The sequence below is a fragment of the Ctenopharyngodon idella genome, chromosome 1 (assembly GCF_019924925.1).
Source record: "Ctenopharyngodon idella isolate HZGC_01 chromosome 1, HZGC01, whole genome shotgun sequence".
NCBI classification, from domain to species: Eukaryota; Metazoa; Chordata; class Actinopteri; order Cypriniformes; family Xenocyprididae; genus Ctenopharyngodon; species Ctenopharyngodon idella.
This window is the reverse complement of record NC_067220.1, coordinates 30,201,262-30,219,823: the sequence shown is the minus strand read 5'-3', so window position 1 is coordinate 30,219,823 and position 18,562 is coordinate 30,201,262. Positions and strand designations below refer to the sequence as shown.

Sequence of the window (18,562 nt, the reverse complement as noted above, 5' to 3'; positions counted from 1 at the left end):
GTTGCTTGTCAAACTGTACGAACATGATCCTCATGTCACACTGTGGGATCTCAGCTGTCCTATATGTCAGACTGTACGACAGTCAAGACGTTTTAAAAATGGACGCGCGCTTGAAAACTTGTCCGGATTTTTACATCATCAACCCACACACATTGGGTGACAGTGAGCTGCATTACACGTGGGACTGAAATGGTGGCTAACAAAATTTTGAAAAACAAAGACAATTTGACGTTTGTAGTCGGAGAAGTCACACTGCAGGACTGTGCGCCAAATCTTCTGACACTGCCAGAATTTCATCAGAGGTAAAATTTGATCACAACTGTCATTAATCGGCTGTCTGTGAACATGTCAAACTAGTGATCAAAGACTACAGATTTTTGCCTAGGATTATAGGAATCTTTTAGGACTCTCAAAATTTATCTCAGACGACCAAATCGTGGCCAAAATCGCACAGTGTGCACCCGCCTTAAGGTGAATACAGAAGGCGGTCTGGCGAAAGCTAGATATTTTACTATATAACTTTTTAAATATGGATATTTTTCATACATAAACGCATCGCTTCACTTCAGAAGGCCTTTATTAACCCCCCGGAGCCATGTGGAATACGTTTTGCTTTGGATGGATCCACTTTCTTGAGCTTCATACTCGTTGGACCTGTTCACTACCATTATAAAGCTTAGGACCTGGTCACTTCATGCGTTTTCTCTGATCGGATAGCTATCCGATCGTGAAAAGACCAGGTGTAAATGCCCTCCGAAACGCATTCTTGACGGATATAAATCCGATCGCTCAAACCACTTCAGGAGGTGGTCTGGGACACATTCCAGTCAAAACTGAACAAGTCTAAAAGCATCTGGTTCTTGAAACCACATATGTAAATTTAACTCCTCCCAAAAATACTAAAAAATAAACGTGTGAGAGCGTGTTATAGGCTAAATAACATGTTATAGCCAGATATGATAGTGCTACTACAGCACGCATCGCCGCAGATGAGTAGCTGAGGATCTCTGACACGTAAACTGCTGACACGTAAACTGCCGCAAATCAAACTGAAAGTAAGTCGCAGGCGCTCAAAACACAATCTTCATTAAAATTAATGAGAATAAATGATCTTACCAGTGCTGTGGCCACGCTCTCTCCTATTGCGATCTTTGATTTTGAAATTAGCTGATGATCAATAAAATGCAGCTCATATTTGTTGCTTTCGGTGACGTGAACTCTATGAAATCTGCATATAACGCGAGAATTGAAGATCGGATTTATATCCGTTTTGCGGAGACACATTTATGTGGCCAAGTGTAAATGGAATCGTTTTGATAAATCAGATAGCTATCCGATCAGAGAAAACGCATGAAGTGACCAGGTGTAAACAGGGCTCTTAAATGCGTCAGGATATTTATTAATATAACTCTGATTGTGTTCATCAGAAAGAAGAAAGTCAGCTAGGATGGCTTGAGGGTGAGTAAAGCTTGGAGTAATTTTCATTTTAAAATGAACTAATCCTTTAATGCTAATGATTTTGATTAAAGGCACGATTTAAAAAAAAAAAAAAAAAAAAAAAAAAAGGAAAAAATAATGATATGTACTGATCAGTCATTTATAATAAACGCTGCAATATTCAATTTAAAAAATGTCCATTTTAAAGTAATTGTAATTAACGACATTTCCCTTTTTTGTGTGTAACCCTACAGTTCTTTGTGCATCAGGTGTTGAGAAACAATAATTGTGAGATCACAGTGGTGGGATTTTAGACGTGATTGCAAGGTAATAAAAGAGCTTGAGAAAGAGAGAAACAAACAGAAAATGAGTGAGAAAAGCACTTGCCAAAGAGAGAGAGAGCGAGATCTAGAGTAGTCCATTACAGAGGATGATAGGGAGTGATTCACTCTAAAGCAGCGTATTTGACGGGCACCACACACCAGCTGCTCCTGCTCCTTCCCCATGATGCCTTACACTTCAGCGTGACTCAGCCGCGCCAAGAGAGAGCTGGTTTTAACACGTGTGCTTCCTGACTGCACAGCCCCAGGTCACGTTTCCCCAGAGAGTGAGTGAAAGTGTGCGCGTGAACTAGAGAACCAAGCGTTTGCGTGTACGAGTATGGAAAACAGTAAGACGTGAGAAAGGGAGAGAGTCCGCTTCACTCACGTTGTTTTTGAGCACTATGTGTGTGCGTAAAGCTCAATGAGAGGTCTCCGTGACTTCCCACATTAGAACTACTATGAGCGAGAGTCTCTTACCCGCTCACCCCACCTCCAGGATGTGTTTCCTCAGCCTCTCTCTCTCCGTCTCCAGAGGCCAGGAACAGGGACCAATTAGCCTGTTTGTTGTCAAGCTGAAGCAGTTTTACACGACATGGCCTCACAGATCTCTCTCAGCGCGGCCACAGCGGCATGCAGACATGCAACCAAGTGGATCTAAAGAGCTGCGCTCCGCTAGCTGCAGGCTGGGGATCAATGCCATGGAAACAATGACATCGTCTGTGGTCTTGTGTGTGTGAAGCAGTGGTGCAGTCTTGAGAGGTCATTTGGGGGAAGGTCATCTCCGTCTGGCTCAAATGCTCATAAGCACACTGCCCTGCTGACCGAGGATGTCTCATCAACCCCCTTACTCTTCTTAAGGCCGTCTAGCATGGTTTTACGTGAAATGCAATGGGGGTTGTCTACTGTAATGGCTGTGTATAGTTTCACTTGACACTGTTGGTCGAACCTCCGCAGACTCAGACTGCGCACGCAACTCATTTCGCTCGCTAAGTGTTAGAGGTCAACTTTAGAACACTTTAAAAAATGTTGTTTTTTTTATTCAAATTACATTTAAACATGGAATTGGAATGATTATAGACCCATTCACACCAAGGGCGCTAATTGACCCTTCGCCAGGAGTTTGATTGACAGGCGATCTAACCAATCATAACGTCGAATCCGCCATTTTGTCCGACAAAGCAGTCAGGGGAGTTAGCAGATTAACGTAGGTGGACTTGAACTTGAAAAATGGTGTGTACTGATGTCTTTCCACGATTGAAACAACATTCCTTATGATGTTCATTAATGTTTATTTGATGCTATAAATGAGCTAGTAGGATGAGATGATCGGTTCACAAGCCACTTGAACTGAGGCGCTACAGCGATCTGTCACGACACATTAAAGAGCCACAAAACGGTATTTATTGTTTACATTTCTTTAAAAATTACCAAATATGAAGTAACCTGCTCTGTTTTGTCTGTCGACGTGTTGTCAGTGTCCTCTTTGCTCTGCAATGTATTTTTCACTGCGTGAGAACATGATGCGTGGCGAAAGATCGGCATGGCTTGTCGGACGTAGCAACAGTAACTAAAGGGGGCGGGTCTTTGTCCACACCACAACAATAAAGATAATGGCACAGAGGAACGATTTCATTGGAATGACCTTCAAAACAATTGTTCTTTCTGGTGATAAAAAAATTTACAGCTGATCAGAATCCATCCTGCTTTAAAGAGCTCGAGCATTTAAAGCATCAGATCACAAAACTGCAGCACGTGCTTAGAATAAACAGATATTGTCCGCTGGTGTGGACGTTAATGTAGTTATTGTAATAGTTATCTTTATAGTTATCATTCTTGGTGTGAATGGGCATTATTACTTATTCAAGTAACTTGCACATATTGACTTTAACTAACTTGAAAAAAAATTGTTCTCACAACTTGATTTGTCCTTCGTTTTAGTTAAATCGAGGCCATTGTACTAATTTGTTTGCTTGTGGCAATGATTTGTATATAAAAATGAGGTAAGAAATTAGTACTATGTGGCCGTGCTTCAACTAGCTTCAACTAAAACAAGAGAACGAATTTGTACAGCATTCCCATGACTTAACAAACGCAAGGGAACGAATGAGGACAACATGGCCATGATTTAACTAAACTGAGGGGACAAATTCATGGCCATGATATCTATTTTTTCTTCTATGTCATGTGTGAGTCTTCGTACTTTGTGTTTCGATTGTGAAATTTGCTATTTTTTTTAGTTAGACTAGGTTTTGCAAGCTGCTCTGCATTCTAGCTTAGCACACAACATGCTGATTAGCCTACTAGCTTAGTCTTTACTCTAATTCTCAGTTATAAATTTTATACGTATTCATTTTTGTTTGATAGGGTATTACAAATGGCTAACCACTGGGGTCCTATGTATACTCAACTCAACGGGCGGACCAAATCAAAGCCGCTTTAAGGCAAGCCTCCCAAGGTTAGCAAAAACAGCATAACGCTGTGGTACGCAAAAAGAGATGAGAGGACTTTTTTTTTAATAAATGCTTGTGGGAAAAAAAATCTTATAATTTAATTAATCATCAGCCTATTGTCAAATCTTCAACATGTTTATCATTAAACATTCCTTTTGGATTGATATATTTTTAGAGTTTACTCTAAAAAAAAAATTGCTGTTTTATGAGAGAAATCAAAGATATTTTTGTAACATTGGGATTCAGTTTATGTCACTTCGCATTCATTTTATGGTATCTGCAAACAGCGAATGGCTATCACATAACAGAAGTTCAATGGAGTCAAGGCTGTAATGTGATTGGTTTTCAAGGCACAAGTGATCCAGAATGGCCGTTAATCTTTTTCCAATAGTAGAGCTGCGGAGCTTGGTATCTTTCAATAATAAGACCATCTCTGACCAAATAACACCGTAGTTCTTCCCTGCCTCAGAAGTTCTTATGCTGATGTACCATCTCAACACTAAGTGTTTCCAGGTTTCTCCAGGGGGATTATTCACATGATAAGTTCATGGTCACGTCATGTGAAGTTGATGAACCTGACCACTGGCCCTGGTTTGCTTGTAGCAATTAACAAAAAACGAGAAGAAAGTTAACACTGATTTGAATGCAAGCACTGACAAGACATGAGTAAGATTTTTTTTTTTATTTTTATATTTCTTTTCATGGTGTGAATAGCAGCTTTCCCATTTTGAGGTGTTGCATCACACGATTTAAAGTAGGTCACCTCCCCCAACCACCCCCCATCAAACCAGTTAACAATGTGTCGACTTCCCCCACATCTGTTTGATGGTAGATGTTTGCATCCTGGGGCTAATTACCACTGCCGTGTTAGTCCCTCCGCACTGATGGTTCCTGGGTTTTAACAGATGGACCATGATGTGGTGCTGCACCAGGGGGCACACAGGACCTAAGAGAGGACTGCCATCCTCTCATCCTCCACAACACAACCTGCATTTGTCCCTACGGGTAGAGATACATACAATTACAACTTTTCTCAAGGGGATTGTTTCTTGACCTGGTCATCTCTTCATCGTCTCTGCCAGGTTCTTGGCCTTTGTTATTATACCCAAAGCCGATTAGAGGCATCATACACAGCTCAGCAGTAAGACAACAGGAGCCATGCCAGCCCAGAGATACTGCGGTAGGCTGATGAGTGGCTGTAACCTCACAAATCCCACCTCAAAATTGTACTCCAGTGAGCTGGAATTGGTTAAGCTGGAATCCAATTAGCTAAAATTTAGAACTGATTATTCAAGAAACGTATTTTGACAGTGGATGGCTTTCAAAAGAAGAGCAGTGAAATTTTTTAGCATTGGAAAAAAGCAGCATCTAAAAATGTAGTTTGAAAAAGGAATGTGAAAAACATCTTATTGACGAGTCCAATGGATCTCAAATGGTGGAATGCCATTAGGTGGTACACAGCATGACCCTAAAAATTTGCACTATTAATAATATATATAAAGCATATTTTACTGAAATTGTTGTTTTTCTATATTGTATTTCTATATTTGTATTTTCTATTTTATTCCTGTGCAAAAATAGGAAACAGACAAAAACTGAGGCGATTGACAAAAAAGTAAAATATTGATGTTTGCCCTTAAAATCTGTGAGCTGGTGAGTTTAAAGCACCTTTTGACTCACTCAAAAACTCTGGATTCGGCTCTGTTTTGACCATGACATCAATAATGAAACCAGAGAGAGCAATTGCTTCTAAACAGACGGGGGAAGTTTAAAGATTGCATTTAATTATTAGGCATTAGTATGTTAGAATTCGATTGCAAAAATTATAAATGTGTCAGGTTTTTTTTTTCAGGGCTCTTCCTCTGCAAAGAGCCAGTCAAAGGATGAGGCTCTGGCAGCGGCATTATTAGTCAGAAATACATGAATATTCGTTTTAATTAGAATATTCCATTATGAAAGACTTCTTAATGACCTTAATGATTGATGGTGACTTGGTGGTACCTGCATGGTGGTACTTGGCCTGAAAAGTTTCAGAACCTCTGGACTAGTTGATTTAAGGAAGACCTTTATAATAATGCCAGTTAATAGTTGTGGCATGAAACGCTGAAAAATCAGCAATGTTACACAATGGCAAAGACATTCATTTAAATGCATGTATAGTTCAATAATTATTAAGAAATGGCACAGGTTGAATTCAAGAACATATAATAACCCTCCAACAGAGTAACTGACAAATACTCAACCTTTTTACAAATGGGCTAGATTTAGCCCATAATAGTCCTCTCAAAACATGAATACCTACGAATTATGCATAATAATATGAACGTTGCTTACAGCAGGTAATTGGACCCCCCAACAGTAATTGTATTGAAATATATTGTTGAAGGTTGGATTTGTTGCTTGTGGTTTTGTTACAGAAGTTGTGCTTTGAGGCTGTAAAATAAGATGAATTTAGCGACACAGGGCCTGATTTACTAACAGCTTGCGTCAGCGCAAACCCTCTTTTGGCGTTAAAAAACTACTGTCGAGATTTACTAAATACACGCAGTGCAAAATTAGCGTTGAAAAAGAAGTGGACTGAGTTGTTTTTGCGGCTGACCTTATTGCATATGCATTTGTAGGAGTTTCCCTTTCAGACACAAAATTTATGGGAGGAGAGTATTTAAATGAATCACGCGATTTACTAATGTTTGCGCTAGTCAATTATTGGTATTTGCGGCATTATTTAATGCATGTCTTAACCCATTTTGCAACATGGCTGCAATTGTTGCTGCTAGGAGGAGACACTGCAGAGAACAGAGAGCGCGTGGTAGAAGGGAGAAAATATTTTCAACTTGTTTTACTTTCTTTGGAATGCCAGAGGAAGACGTTATCTGTATATTACATATAACAAGTTACGCCTGTGTCGACCTGCACCTGATGAGCATCAGCTCTGCTTATTTGCGACCCAATGCTAATTTGCGCTGCTTTTGGTAGATTGTGTTGGTCATTATGTAAATGATTCGACTGCTCCTGTGTTCTTTAATTTGTGCGTCAGCAGTAGATCACGCGCAAAACTTGGCTCTCCCGTCAGCGCATTTGTGGAATTGCGCTCACGCTAATTTGCCCTGTTTAGTAAATCTGGCCCACAATGTCTTAAAGAGGCTTTTACCATACAAATTGTCAAACAGCTAACTAGCATAACACAGTGAAACCTGAGCTTGCATTTCGAAATTCATCGCGTTGAACCATGACCGTTAAAATATCCATACCAAAAAAGGAAGAAAAAACCCCAAACAATCGACTACTTGGTTGTTGAATGGCTAGTAGACCACCTTTACCCATCCCCAGCTTAAAAGATTATCCCCACATGTATTTTGCAACTGCAAAAAGACAGTCTTTTCACCATCTAGAGTGAAGATACTCCTCCACATGAAATGAAACCACTGTGAAGCCTGCACGGCCATTTGACCATTTCCTGCATCACACACAACCCGGCATCCATCCAGTAGCCTCTTCAGGGGCATGTGGAGCACTGATTCTCTCTTGCTTTCTCTCTCTGGCTGAGCTGAGGTGAGTGTTGCATCATGATGTGCTGAATTATTGAGAGGCTGTTCGGCCGCTGGTCTGGGATCAGCTCTCCCTTGTCTCTTTGCGGGTTGCGGTTGCTCTGGACCTCTTTGAAGCGGCTGAACTTTTCACCTCATGTCTAAGCGGGTCATCCTTTCCGTCGGGCCAGAGGAGACGTAGTGCAGAATGACAACCTCATTCTCTATCCTCCTCCACCTCTGTATCACCCTTTCTGTCTCTTTCTTCCTCTTTACCTCTCGCTTTTTTTCTTTTTTTTGTGTCTGCACCTCTGATGCCTCGTCGACCGGCCAACTAATATGCCTGAAAGGACAGTATTTTTTTTTTAATTATGACAAAAATGTATATATATTTACCAAGACTATATATATATAATTTGCCTGTAAGTAGTGCTTCAAAATGGAATAAATTTAAAGACTCAACCTTTCCAAGATGAAACAACAATAAACTCGTCTATCTGCCTAACTGACTGTTCACTTGTCGAACAATGTAACCAGTCCTGATTTTCTATCTTTATTTTATCTGCCTCATCAGGCTTCCCCATCCTTTCCTTATTTGCATCTCTTCTGTGTGCATCAATTCCCTTTCTCTCTCTCTCTCTGTCTCATCTCCAAATTCATATTCTCAGGCTACTGTACAGTGCATCAAAGTGCATGTGACAAGTGGGGTTTGCATGTGTTGAATGACTAATGCTCTGAGGCTGTCAGATTGTTTAGTATACCAAACGGATGCGGTGGGAATGATGGTTGATTCATGCTTTCATTGTCTAAATGAGGGTGATGAAGTTTGCGGCGCGCGTCTTTGTCACCAACCTTCATCACTTTTTTATATGACGCCTCTGAAATGTTTGACGTTAAAATACTGGTGGGTGAAAGAAGACACAAAATATAATTATAGGTAGTTGACTTGAAACCTTTTGTCAAGTTGACATGTCCTGTGGTGTGACGTGCTATATACTATATTTTTAGCAGCATTTATCCTAATTTTATTGATACATGCGGTTTGTTTGAGCCCACATTAACTGAGAAACTGCATGCAATATTTATACTTTAAAAAAGTAACAACTGAGTATTATTTAAAGCCTGGAATAGACTGCATGATTTTTGGCTGTCCCAGACGAAAGATTGCCATCATGAAACAATCGTGGCGATTTCTGTGATCGTGGCTCTTAATCGGTGGTCTTATGTCGTATAGTGAGAGAGGTTCAAAGACGGCCGTTTTCCCTGTCTTGCGACCAAAGATAGCCTACGATCATTTTCTGACAGTGTCAGAAATTCAGCTTGATCAACGCACAGTGTGTTTGCTGCTACGACCTACGTCTACTTACCAGCCAATAAAAATGTGACATGAAATCAAAGCGGCATGGCGCTAAAACTTAAAACTGCTTACCTCAAGCTCTTTTCCCTTCTTCTTTCGCCACTTCCTTTTTATTTTCAGCACACATAAAAACTACAACTGCCAAAGTGTGATTCAACATGGTCTTTTTGTTTACCACTAGCGCATGCTGATGATGTTTTATTCTTCTATAGAAACTTGCATCGTAGCCTACGTGTCATGATCGTACAGTCTACATGCATGTCGTACCCAAGCTTAGTAGATCCATGCCGCACGGTGTGATAAAGTAATGATCTTATAGGATTGCTAAAATCGTGCAGTGTATCCAGGGCTTAAAATGAAGAGTGACTGCAAAAGGCTGACTTTGAAATTGTAACGGTCTCGTTCGGCTTTGGTTTCGTTTTCATTCTGTTCCCTGTTCTGCTTTGCCTGAGTTCTGTTTGCTAGTTAGTTTCCTTAGTGCCTGATTATGTTCACCTGTGGTTCATTTAGTTCCTTTGTTAACTGTGTATTTAAGCCCTTAGGCTATGTTCAGACTGTCAGTCCAAATCTGATTATTTGTATATCTGATTGGAATCTGATCTAAAATTATTGATGTCCACACTGTGAATCACAACTGTTCAGATCCGATTTGTGTGTCCATGCCGCTCTTTCGTTTTCCGGAATATCTGCAAAACAACAATCGCAACATGGAGGGGTTTGCAATATAGATGTTGTCTTATTTACAACTTGACAATGTGTAGCCGCCATGCGCTGGACTACTGCATCTTCTGGGGCAGCGGCAGAAATGTAGGAGGCTGGTGTGAGCGGCTTTATTCTGTGCTGTTGTCTCTGCTGGTTTAAAAACATGTCTCTGTAATATTGCCATTTTCTGCTCGTCCGGCACTTTGCAACAACACAATGTTGTTTCTGCAGTGACTTTCAACATGTTTTCTATAACAGCGTCTGATGTTTACCTTTTACGTGGCTTGAGAAAGTCAGATAAACCATGCGAAATCTGATCAGGGTGCGTTTTACCGTACAACGGCGTAACTCGCTGCTTCACTGCCATAGTACGATGCATCGCTGAACAAATCAACTAGCTAGTCACGACTGTTTTCCGAAACCGTATTGTCGCAAACCTGTTAAATGAATCCGTTGGAGATTTATGAATTAATAAATTAGAATTAATGCTAGATTTTTTGCTATAAATTATGGACATGGCATCTGAGGACTAATTCTAATTTTTCTTACTTATTTTGCTTTATTTCCAGATACAATCAGGCGTAGTAGAGCACGTACGCACATGCGCACTCTTCAAAAACGGTGCTTAAAAGCTCTTAACAAACTAAAATATGTATATGACATTTGTATATATTCAAAACTAAAGATATACATTGTACTTAATGTCAGCTTGCTTATTTTGCTCAAGATAATGATTTATTAAGTCTACATGTCATAAAAACAAGAAACTGTACTTCTAACCACAGCTTGAGAGCTGTCGTTCCAACCACACAAGTTTGCGATGCAGTTTGCGAATGTTCGTTTGAACTATGGTTTCAGGAAACACCAAATCGTTGAATTATTTTAGTAACGACAGGAACTTGCGATGTTAGTTGATTGAAATGCAATGAAACATGATTTAAATAGGATTTCAAACCACATATGAATGTAGTTTGAAACGGAATTGTAAGAATGTCATTTCATGGGTTTTTTTTTTTTTTTTTTCTTCATTCACACTTGCTAAATCTGATCGGATTTCAATCGGATATGCACAAAAAAATTAATTTGGACTTTGGAACGTAGCCTTAGTTTCCTCAGTGTTTTGTCTGATATTGTTAAAATGGGTATTTGAGTAATTTTATTTCATTATAGTAATATAAATCACGAAATAGTTTTTTTTTTTTTTTTCTTTGTTATTGAGAGTAAAAAAGAAACAAATTACAAACAGTAGGACAAATACAGTAAAACAAAGATGCAACAAAATAAACAATAGGTTTTCAGGTACAATAGGTCTAACAGTACCATTCAAGTAAGAAACTTACTATTACAGAAATGTAATAATCAAATGATTGATTTTCTCTTTGTTTTGTTGTTTGATTAACATTAAGGACACAGACAGCAGCAGGTACAGTATATTAGGCTGCTTGTATCAATTTGTCCTTATCCCACCTTTCATTGTCAGAGTCAGGAAATCATTGAGTGTGTTTACATACACGTTCTTTAAACCTATTATGATTAAGCCTACAATGCGCATGGTCATGTAAATGCATTAAACCATTTTCCTTTATCAGCGTGAGGTCATGGCATAAGCATAAACCGATTGATTTTTCAGCTAGATTTTTGCCCATTATCCTGATTTCGCCTGGTATGTAAACACCTTAACCGGCTTATTGAAGTGCACATGTGTGATATGTGACGGGAAAGCATCCTTTAGTGTGGATTCAAGTGTATATTGTAACTTTTTCTTGACACAAGAAATTATAAAAATATGTTCTCATCCCATGCAACCAAAGGAGACGTGGTATAGTTGTTGAAACGGCAAACATCAGAGGAGAATATGAGTTTTGGAGATTTTAATGCTTTATTTAACATTGCACCAATTTCATTGTGACATCACTACCAAGGAATACACACAAGCACCAAAACTCAACAGGTCTATAGCACATGCGCTAGCCACTTAGCCATAGAATCGACGTGTCTGTGTTTTCTATTTGTTTTCCTTGAATCTGCACTGGTGTAAGACTGTCAGAGCTCACAGGAGAGATTTAACAGGCAGGAATCTTTGATAGACCAGATGGCTAAACAGATAGTTGCCACTGGTCAACCTCGGTTTAACCTCCCTGCACCAGTGCGCTTTCAGTGTATGTTTCCTTTCTGTATTTACTCATGATAATTTTGCTTATCTAACACACTGGCTATTTTAGATGCTTTCAAAACACTGGTGATTAGGGTTGTGCTCTCTTCCTCGTTGTGACCCGCTCTCTACATCACTCTTTCTACGTACATGTGTACAAATGCATTTGAAAGCAGTTGCTGACGTCACTGAACCCAATTCGAGAGTGTATTGCTGTGAGTGTGTGTTGTGAGACTGCGTGTCCCCTAAATGACCCCAGCCCTCAATCTGGCTCCAGGCACTTTATTAAGGGATTAACGGGCTAGTGGTTGTCAGTGTCCCTGTGTGCCGTTGCCTCCTCCAGCTCCTGACACCTGGGCACACTACTGACCCCCCCCCCCCCCCCCACACACACACACACACACACACACACACACACTCAAACACACACACACGCATACGCACACTTGCACACGCTCAGACACTGTAAACATACACTACTCACACACAATCTAGGTCAGAGCCAGACAACAACACTCCGACAGACCCTGCCCAATAACGCTCGCTGTTAACGGGAGGGGTGGAGGTCACCCGGCCTACCCACAATCTCCTGCTCCCTCGTCTCTGGCCAGACAAAATTCGTATGATTACGCCCCCTCTGCCACCCCACCCCCCGAGCTGTCTGATCAAGCGTGGTCACCCCTGAGAAGCATATGCCATCTACTGCTCAGCTGTACATACTGTCAGATGTCTGATCTGATAAGAGAAACAGGCTAAACGTTTTTCTACCCTCAGATTCGAATGCAGGGAGCAGACCTCTTTGTTTTTCTATATCAGAAAGGCTGAGTGAGTTTACAAGAGCTGGTTTTAATTAAAAGAACTGTGGAGTTCCTATGAGCTCACTGAGTGTCTGTCTTGTTTGTCCTGTCATGGCGCTTGCGTGTTTTTTAGGCTAAGCAAAGAAAGTTCTTGAAACCTTTTGAAGTTTGTAAATATGCTGTCAAGTTCAACCCTCATTGTCGTGTTCTGCTTTATACCACTGCACTTTATGACACAAAACACAAAATCCCCAAATACCCAGCCATTTACCATTTGTTCGATTGGCACTACGTATTTTCTGGTCCCCCTTTAAAAAAAAAAAAAAATGGACAAGGAATTGATTGTATTTGAAAGAGTTTTGTTGTACTCTTTCTTTTTGGCTTAGCCTTGAGCAGTGAGTAAGAAAAAAACATTCTGAGTCATTTCGACCAGATTTCAAACCCCCTTTTTTAAGCCAAATTATAGACATCTGCTTCAGCTTGAACCGCCTTTGGTAAAAGCCTTATCTCAATGATGCCCTTGTCTCTGTAGCAGTTTAAAACTCAAATGAGTCACAAAGTGGACAACCAGGCTCAAATTTAGATATGTTGCACATGACGGTGAGTTGATGTCTGTGCTTCCTTTGGCGAGGGGGCTTAGAGGTTACAAAATCTTGCTTCTCGGTTTTGCACAATGCATAAAATGCAGGTGATTACCAAACTGGCCCAATTAAAGAGAGCCTATAGTTATGACTCAGGTCCTTCCTTCACTGTATGTCTATGAGACTGAGCTGGACTGAAATACAAATAAATTATGAACACATGCAAAAATGAGAGAACCAACGAAATATTAATTACTGATTATGTTCTAGTCAGTGTATGCTTTTTCTTGTAAGCTTTTTATTTTTCTATGCATGTTTTTGCATAGTAAAATAAAACCTGTAGCTTTCCGTTTTTGCCAAATATTTTGTCAGATAAATACCTTAACTAAGTGAAATGTTTTGTTCTTCCCTCATATTGTGTATTAAAGCTATTAAGTGATTCAGGAAGTTGTAGTGGCTTTTTTTTTTTTTTTTTTTTTTTTGTGTGTGTTCTACTGCAGATTTGGATGTTTGAGGTATAATATATTTCTACATTTTTTTAATTCTTCCCTCATATTTAAAATATTTAAAAACCTGCAATATAGTAGGGAGATAGACGTATTCAGACACAGTGTTGGTGTCTGAGGCACATTCTTGGCCCAGAGCAAAAAAAGAAAATAAATATTATTATTGCCCAAAAAAAAAAATTATCTAAAAATACTGTGTTGAGTCAAAATTCCATAGAAAATGGAATGCATTCTTTGGGTAGTGATAAAAAAATTAAAATATTTCCCATCCTATGACCAAGAAATATGAAAATGACATTGATGAGGGTCAGAAACAAGTTTTTGAAGAATTCATGGAATTTCAAATAAATGTTTTTATTGGTAAAATATTTAAAAAATCACATCATGTCACGTGAATTTGACCCACTTTATGCATTCTAGGGTTGAGCAACTGTTTTCAACATTGATTATAATAATAAATGTTTCTTGAGTTCCAAATCAGCATAATTAGAATGATTTCTGAAGGATCATGTGACACTGAAGACTGGAGTAATGATGCTGAAAATTCAGCTTTGCCATCACAGGAATAACTTGCATCTTAAAATATATTACAATAGAAAGCAGAAACGTTTTAACGGTAGTGTAACATGACGGTTCGGTACGTACATCAGTTTTGAAGTCACAGTTCGGTACAGCACTTTTTTTTTATTAAACTCTGAAACACTGGTTGAGAGATTACATGTAAACATCAATCGATCGTCTCTTCTTCTTTCGCGCTTTTTACTGGTTGCAAACAGCGTTGCATTACCGTGCACGCCCCCTTCTGGGTTGGAGAGTGGATCGCCTGCAACTGACTGTATTCGTCGTGTGACTGCATGCACCGAACTGTGACGGTTTGGGATAAATACTTACCCTACCGTTACACCCCTAATGTATAGCAATACATTTAAAAAATATCTAATACCGGTTGAAACCGATATGGCACCATATTGTGCATCTGTAGTAATAACGCCTCTCCTCAACGTGCCACATGCTTTGAGGTCATTCATGAAAATGGATGAAAATGGAGCACTTGAAACAGCATAATCAATAGGTTATACTAAAAAGGATAAATGTATTACAGTTACATTAACAACAGAGACGTAATCAAATTATCTGCGAAAAAAGGATTACAAAAGAATTATTTTTCAATGTAAAATAAAATAAGTGAAATATTATCACCTGTGGTGGATCTGTTGCAAAATGACTCAAAATGACTTATGACCTTAGTGGTATTTTTTTCTGAGGAGCATCCAGAGGCATCCGAGCACCTTATGCCCGATCTCGCCTCAAGACTGCCACTGACTATCACATGTGCAAATGGCACCACTCTGAACCATTGATGTAGTTGCCAAATATACTCAATGTTCTGGCCACTTCTGCCAAAAGCTTTTATTACTTTAAATCTTTGCCTGAAGCTGAAGTTTAACAATTTTATTTGTTGAAATCTCATGCACTGCTAATTAGATCAGTGTTATTATGGTCATTTGCAAATGGAATAACATTGATTTTAATTTGTGTTTTTAGAGAATAACAAAGACGCTTGCATCCAGAACGTCATAGTGAAGGCGGAGCCTATGGAAGTGGACCCGCCCCTAGAATTGGCTCCACCCTCCTCTCATCTGCTGGGTTTCAGCACTTCAGGGGCATGTGAGAAGAAGGAACCAATGGTCAACCTCCCAGATCCTTTGCCCCGCCCCCAAAATGACCTCTTCTCCCAGGACATATCAGTCAAAATGGCCTCTGAGCTGCTTTTCAAACTGTCTGGTAAGTCTCTGTAAAAGAAGAAAGAGTGGGGACTGTCTGTTTAAAAAAAAAAAAAAGATCTCTGCAGCGACAGTCTTCATGTTTTCTTCTTCATCGTGATTGCTGCACTGACACACTAGAGAGTGGAGGGATATTTGTGGTGTTAAATGATGGCAGGATTGAGCTTTTCTTCCAAGAGCGTTCTGGGGATTAGCAGAGACAAACCTGCCCCCAGCGCTCCTCGCTGCCAGCTACGGCTCTTTTTAAATGCCATCTAGCACCTCGGAAGCCGATCACAAAGCCCCCACCCCCCACCCCCCTCCACACACACACACACACACACACACACACACATATATATGTATATATATATGTACCTATATATATGTATATACACACACCCAAACCTCACACTCATGCCATTCGCACCCTTCCACCTCCCCCCTACCCCATGGGAGTGGTGTGTAGCTGCACAGTGTGTATGTATAACCCCTCAACCCTCGACTCCCTCAGATTGTTCTCAAACATTCTGGCTCAAGCACACTCGGTTGCACACACTTCCCTTGTCTCTCTCTTTCTCTCTCTCTCTCCCTCTTGCTCCTGTGCAGCATCGTCATGGCAACGCAGAGAGCCCTTCCATCCTCTGTGAGCCGTGTGACCGAGAGGGTGTCAGGGAGAGGGGGCTTAGGAAGTGCCACCCAGGGAGCAAGGTCATTACCAGACCACCAGAAGAGAGAAAGACAGGCAGATAGACAGACAGACATAAGATACTGTTCTCTTTTGCCCTCTGTTTTTTGATATTTTAAAAGCAGTTTTACAAAACATGATTTTAAAAACCTAACCACTGCAATCCCTGCTGAAAAGACTGTCTTTAATCAGCATGCATATTCAAAATCCTTAAAACATCCTTAAAACATAATACATTTGCTTGAGTAAAATTGTGTAATATATTAAAGGGATAGTTCACCCAAAAATGAAAATTTGATCTTTATCTGCTTTACCCCAGGGCATCCAAGATGTAGGTGACTTTGTTTCTTCAGTAGAAAACAAATGATGATTTTTAACTCCAACCGTTGCGGTCTGTCAGTCGTATAATGCTTGTCAATGGGAACTCCATCTATAAGAGTCAAAAAAACATGCACAGACTAATCCAAATTAAACCCTGCGGCTCGTGACGACACATTGATGTCCTAAGACACGAAACAATCGGTTTGTGTGAGAAACCGAACAGTATATATATCATTTTTCACCTCTAAAACACCACTATGTCCAACTGCCTTGCACATCCGGTTGTTGAGGTCTGAATGCGCTCTGACGACGGAAGTGATGTCTCGCACTCATTGAAGTATAAGCGCGAGACATCACTTCCATCATCAGAACACGTTTTTAGACCTCACCAGCCGGATGCGCAAGGCAGTTGGACATAGTGGTGTTTTAGAGGTGAAAAATGATATAAATGCTGTTCGGTTTCTCACACAACCCGATCGTTTCGGGTCTTAGGACATCAATGTGTCGTCACGAGCCGCAGGGTTTAATTTGGATTAGTCTGTGCATGTTTTTTTGACTCTTATAGATGGAGTTCCCATTGACAAGCATTATACGACTGACAGACCGCAACGGTTGGAGTTAAAAATCATCATTTGTGTTCTACTGAAGAAACAAAGTCACCTACATCTTGGATGCCCTGGGGGAAAGCAGATAAACATCAAATTTTCATTTTTGGGTGAACTATCCCTTTAATACTTCTTTTCAGATAATGTATCTTACATTTATTGAATTCTAATATTTATTTAAATTTATTCATATTTATTGTAATACTGCCCCACTGGAAAATATTTTTTAAACCCTACTAAATTTTGCTAGATTTGTTCTTAAAACAAGAAAAAAAATGTTTGAAATGAGAATTAAATTTATATTCTCTGAATATATTTATGCAATTTCAAGTAAATGTATCTTGTTTTGAAAATGTTTGTATTTTTCCCGTAAAACAAGAATTTCATGCTGGTTTAGCTGGTTGACAATATAAAAATAATAACTGCATTTTAATGACTATAAAAAAAAATGTTTATTATAAAATTATATCAAATTATTGAAATCATTGAATTTATTAGCAATTATTGACTTTCATAAGATTAAAATTACATTTTATAGGGAAAAACTATTTTATAGCACTATTGGTGAAACTGGATGTTGGTCTACCAGCAAAAGGACCAGTGTGCAAAACACAATGTATGCTGGAGACCAGCAATTATAGTTTTTTTTTTTTTTTTTCATCAGGGATGGATTATTGGTCAGTTTTATTAATCAATAGTTCTACTAACAAAAAATTACTAAAAAAACCCAATATATATTTACACTGACTAGTGGTAAATGATTTTTGTAAGTACAACATTACAAAAATGATTCTGTGTTTAATTCCATTGTGTTTTTTTTCTTTTTCAGAAAAAGTAAGTAAAGCAAATGAAAACAAAGACAATGCATCATTCGGTATACACAGGTAGGATTACTGTTTTGCGCCTGATATGCTTCCAGAATTTAGCTTGTCACATTTAGTGAATCTAATGGTAGCTTTTGATTTTCCAGCCCTTTCCTAGACGACCGCTTTAGACAATCACCTTTCAGCACGCGCTCCAAGAGCTCTTCCCCAGCTGAAGCCGGATCTTCAAGCAGGGTTGCCCAGCAAGGTAAGAACCTCTCCTCTGCACCAGCCAAGACCCTTACCTTACTCGCATTTAGCGTCCATAATTGACACACCTAGTAACCGATCATAAATATTTCCTACTGTCCATGAAACTGTACATTTAATTTTTTCTTTTTTTTATTATTATTATTTTTTGTCCCTATGAGAGTGGTATTATTTCAGTGTATCCTATGCATATTTATGATTGTAACAATGTTCAGCGAATGCTCAACGTAACAATCACAAAATAAACATAAACAACAAAACGAATGTAAAGCGGCAGCCC

The 18,562-nt window shown here is 39.4% G+C and overlaps 1 protein-coding gene across 5 annotated transcripts in view; it reads left to right on the top strand.

The window, feature by feature from the left end:
• The window catches only part of znf827 (zinc finger protein 827), a 77,704-nt gene that overhangs the window by 38,432 nt on the left and 20,710 nt on the right, over positions 1-18,562 (top strand). For all 5 annotated transcript variants that reach the window (XR_007929888.1, XM_051892001.1, XM_051891995.1 and 2 more), the window contains exons 6-8: positions 15,378-15,617; positions 18,039-18,093; positions 18,180-18,280. Coding sequence is in view for 4 of the 5 variants with exons in the window: in XM_051892001.1 (XP_051747961.1) it covers positions 15,378-15,617; positions 18,039-18,093; positions 18,180-18,280 (396 nt within the window). In the remaining variant the exon portion in view is untranslated. The remainder of the gene's footprint in view (positions 1-15,377; positions 15,618-18,038; positions 18,094-18,179; positions 18,281-18,562) is intronic.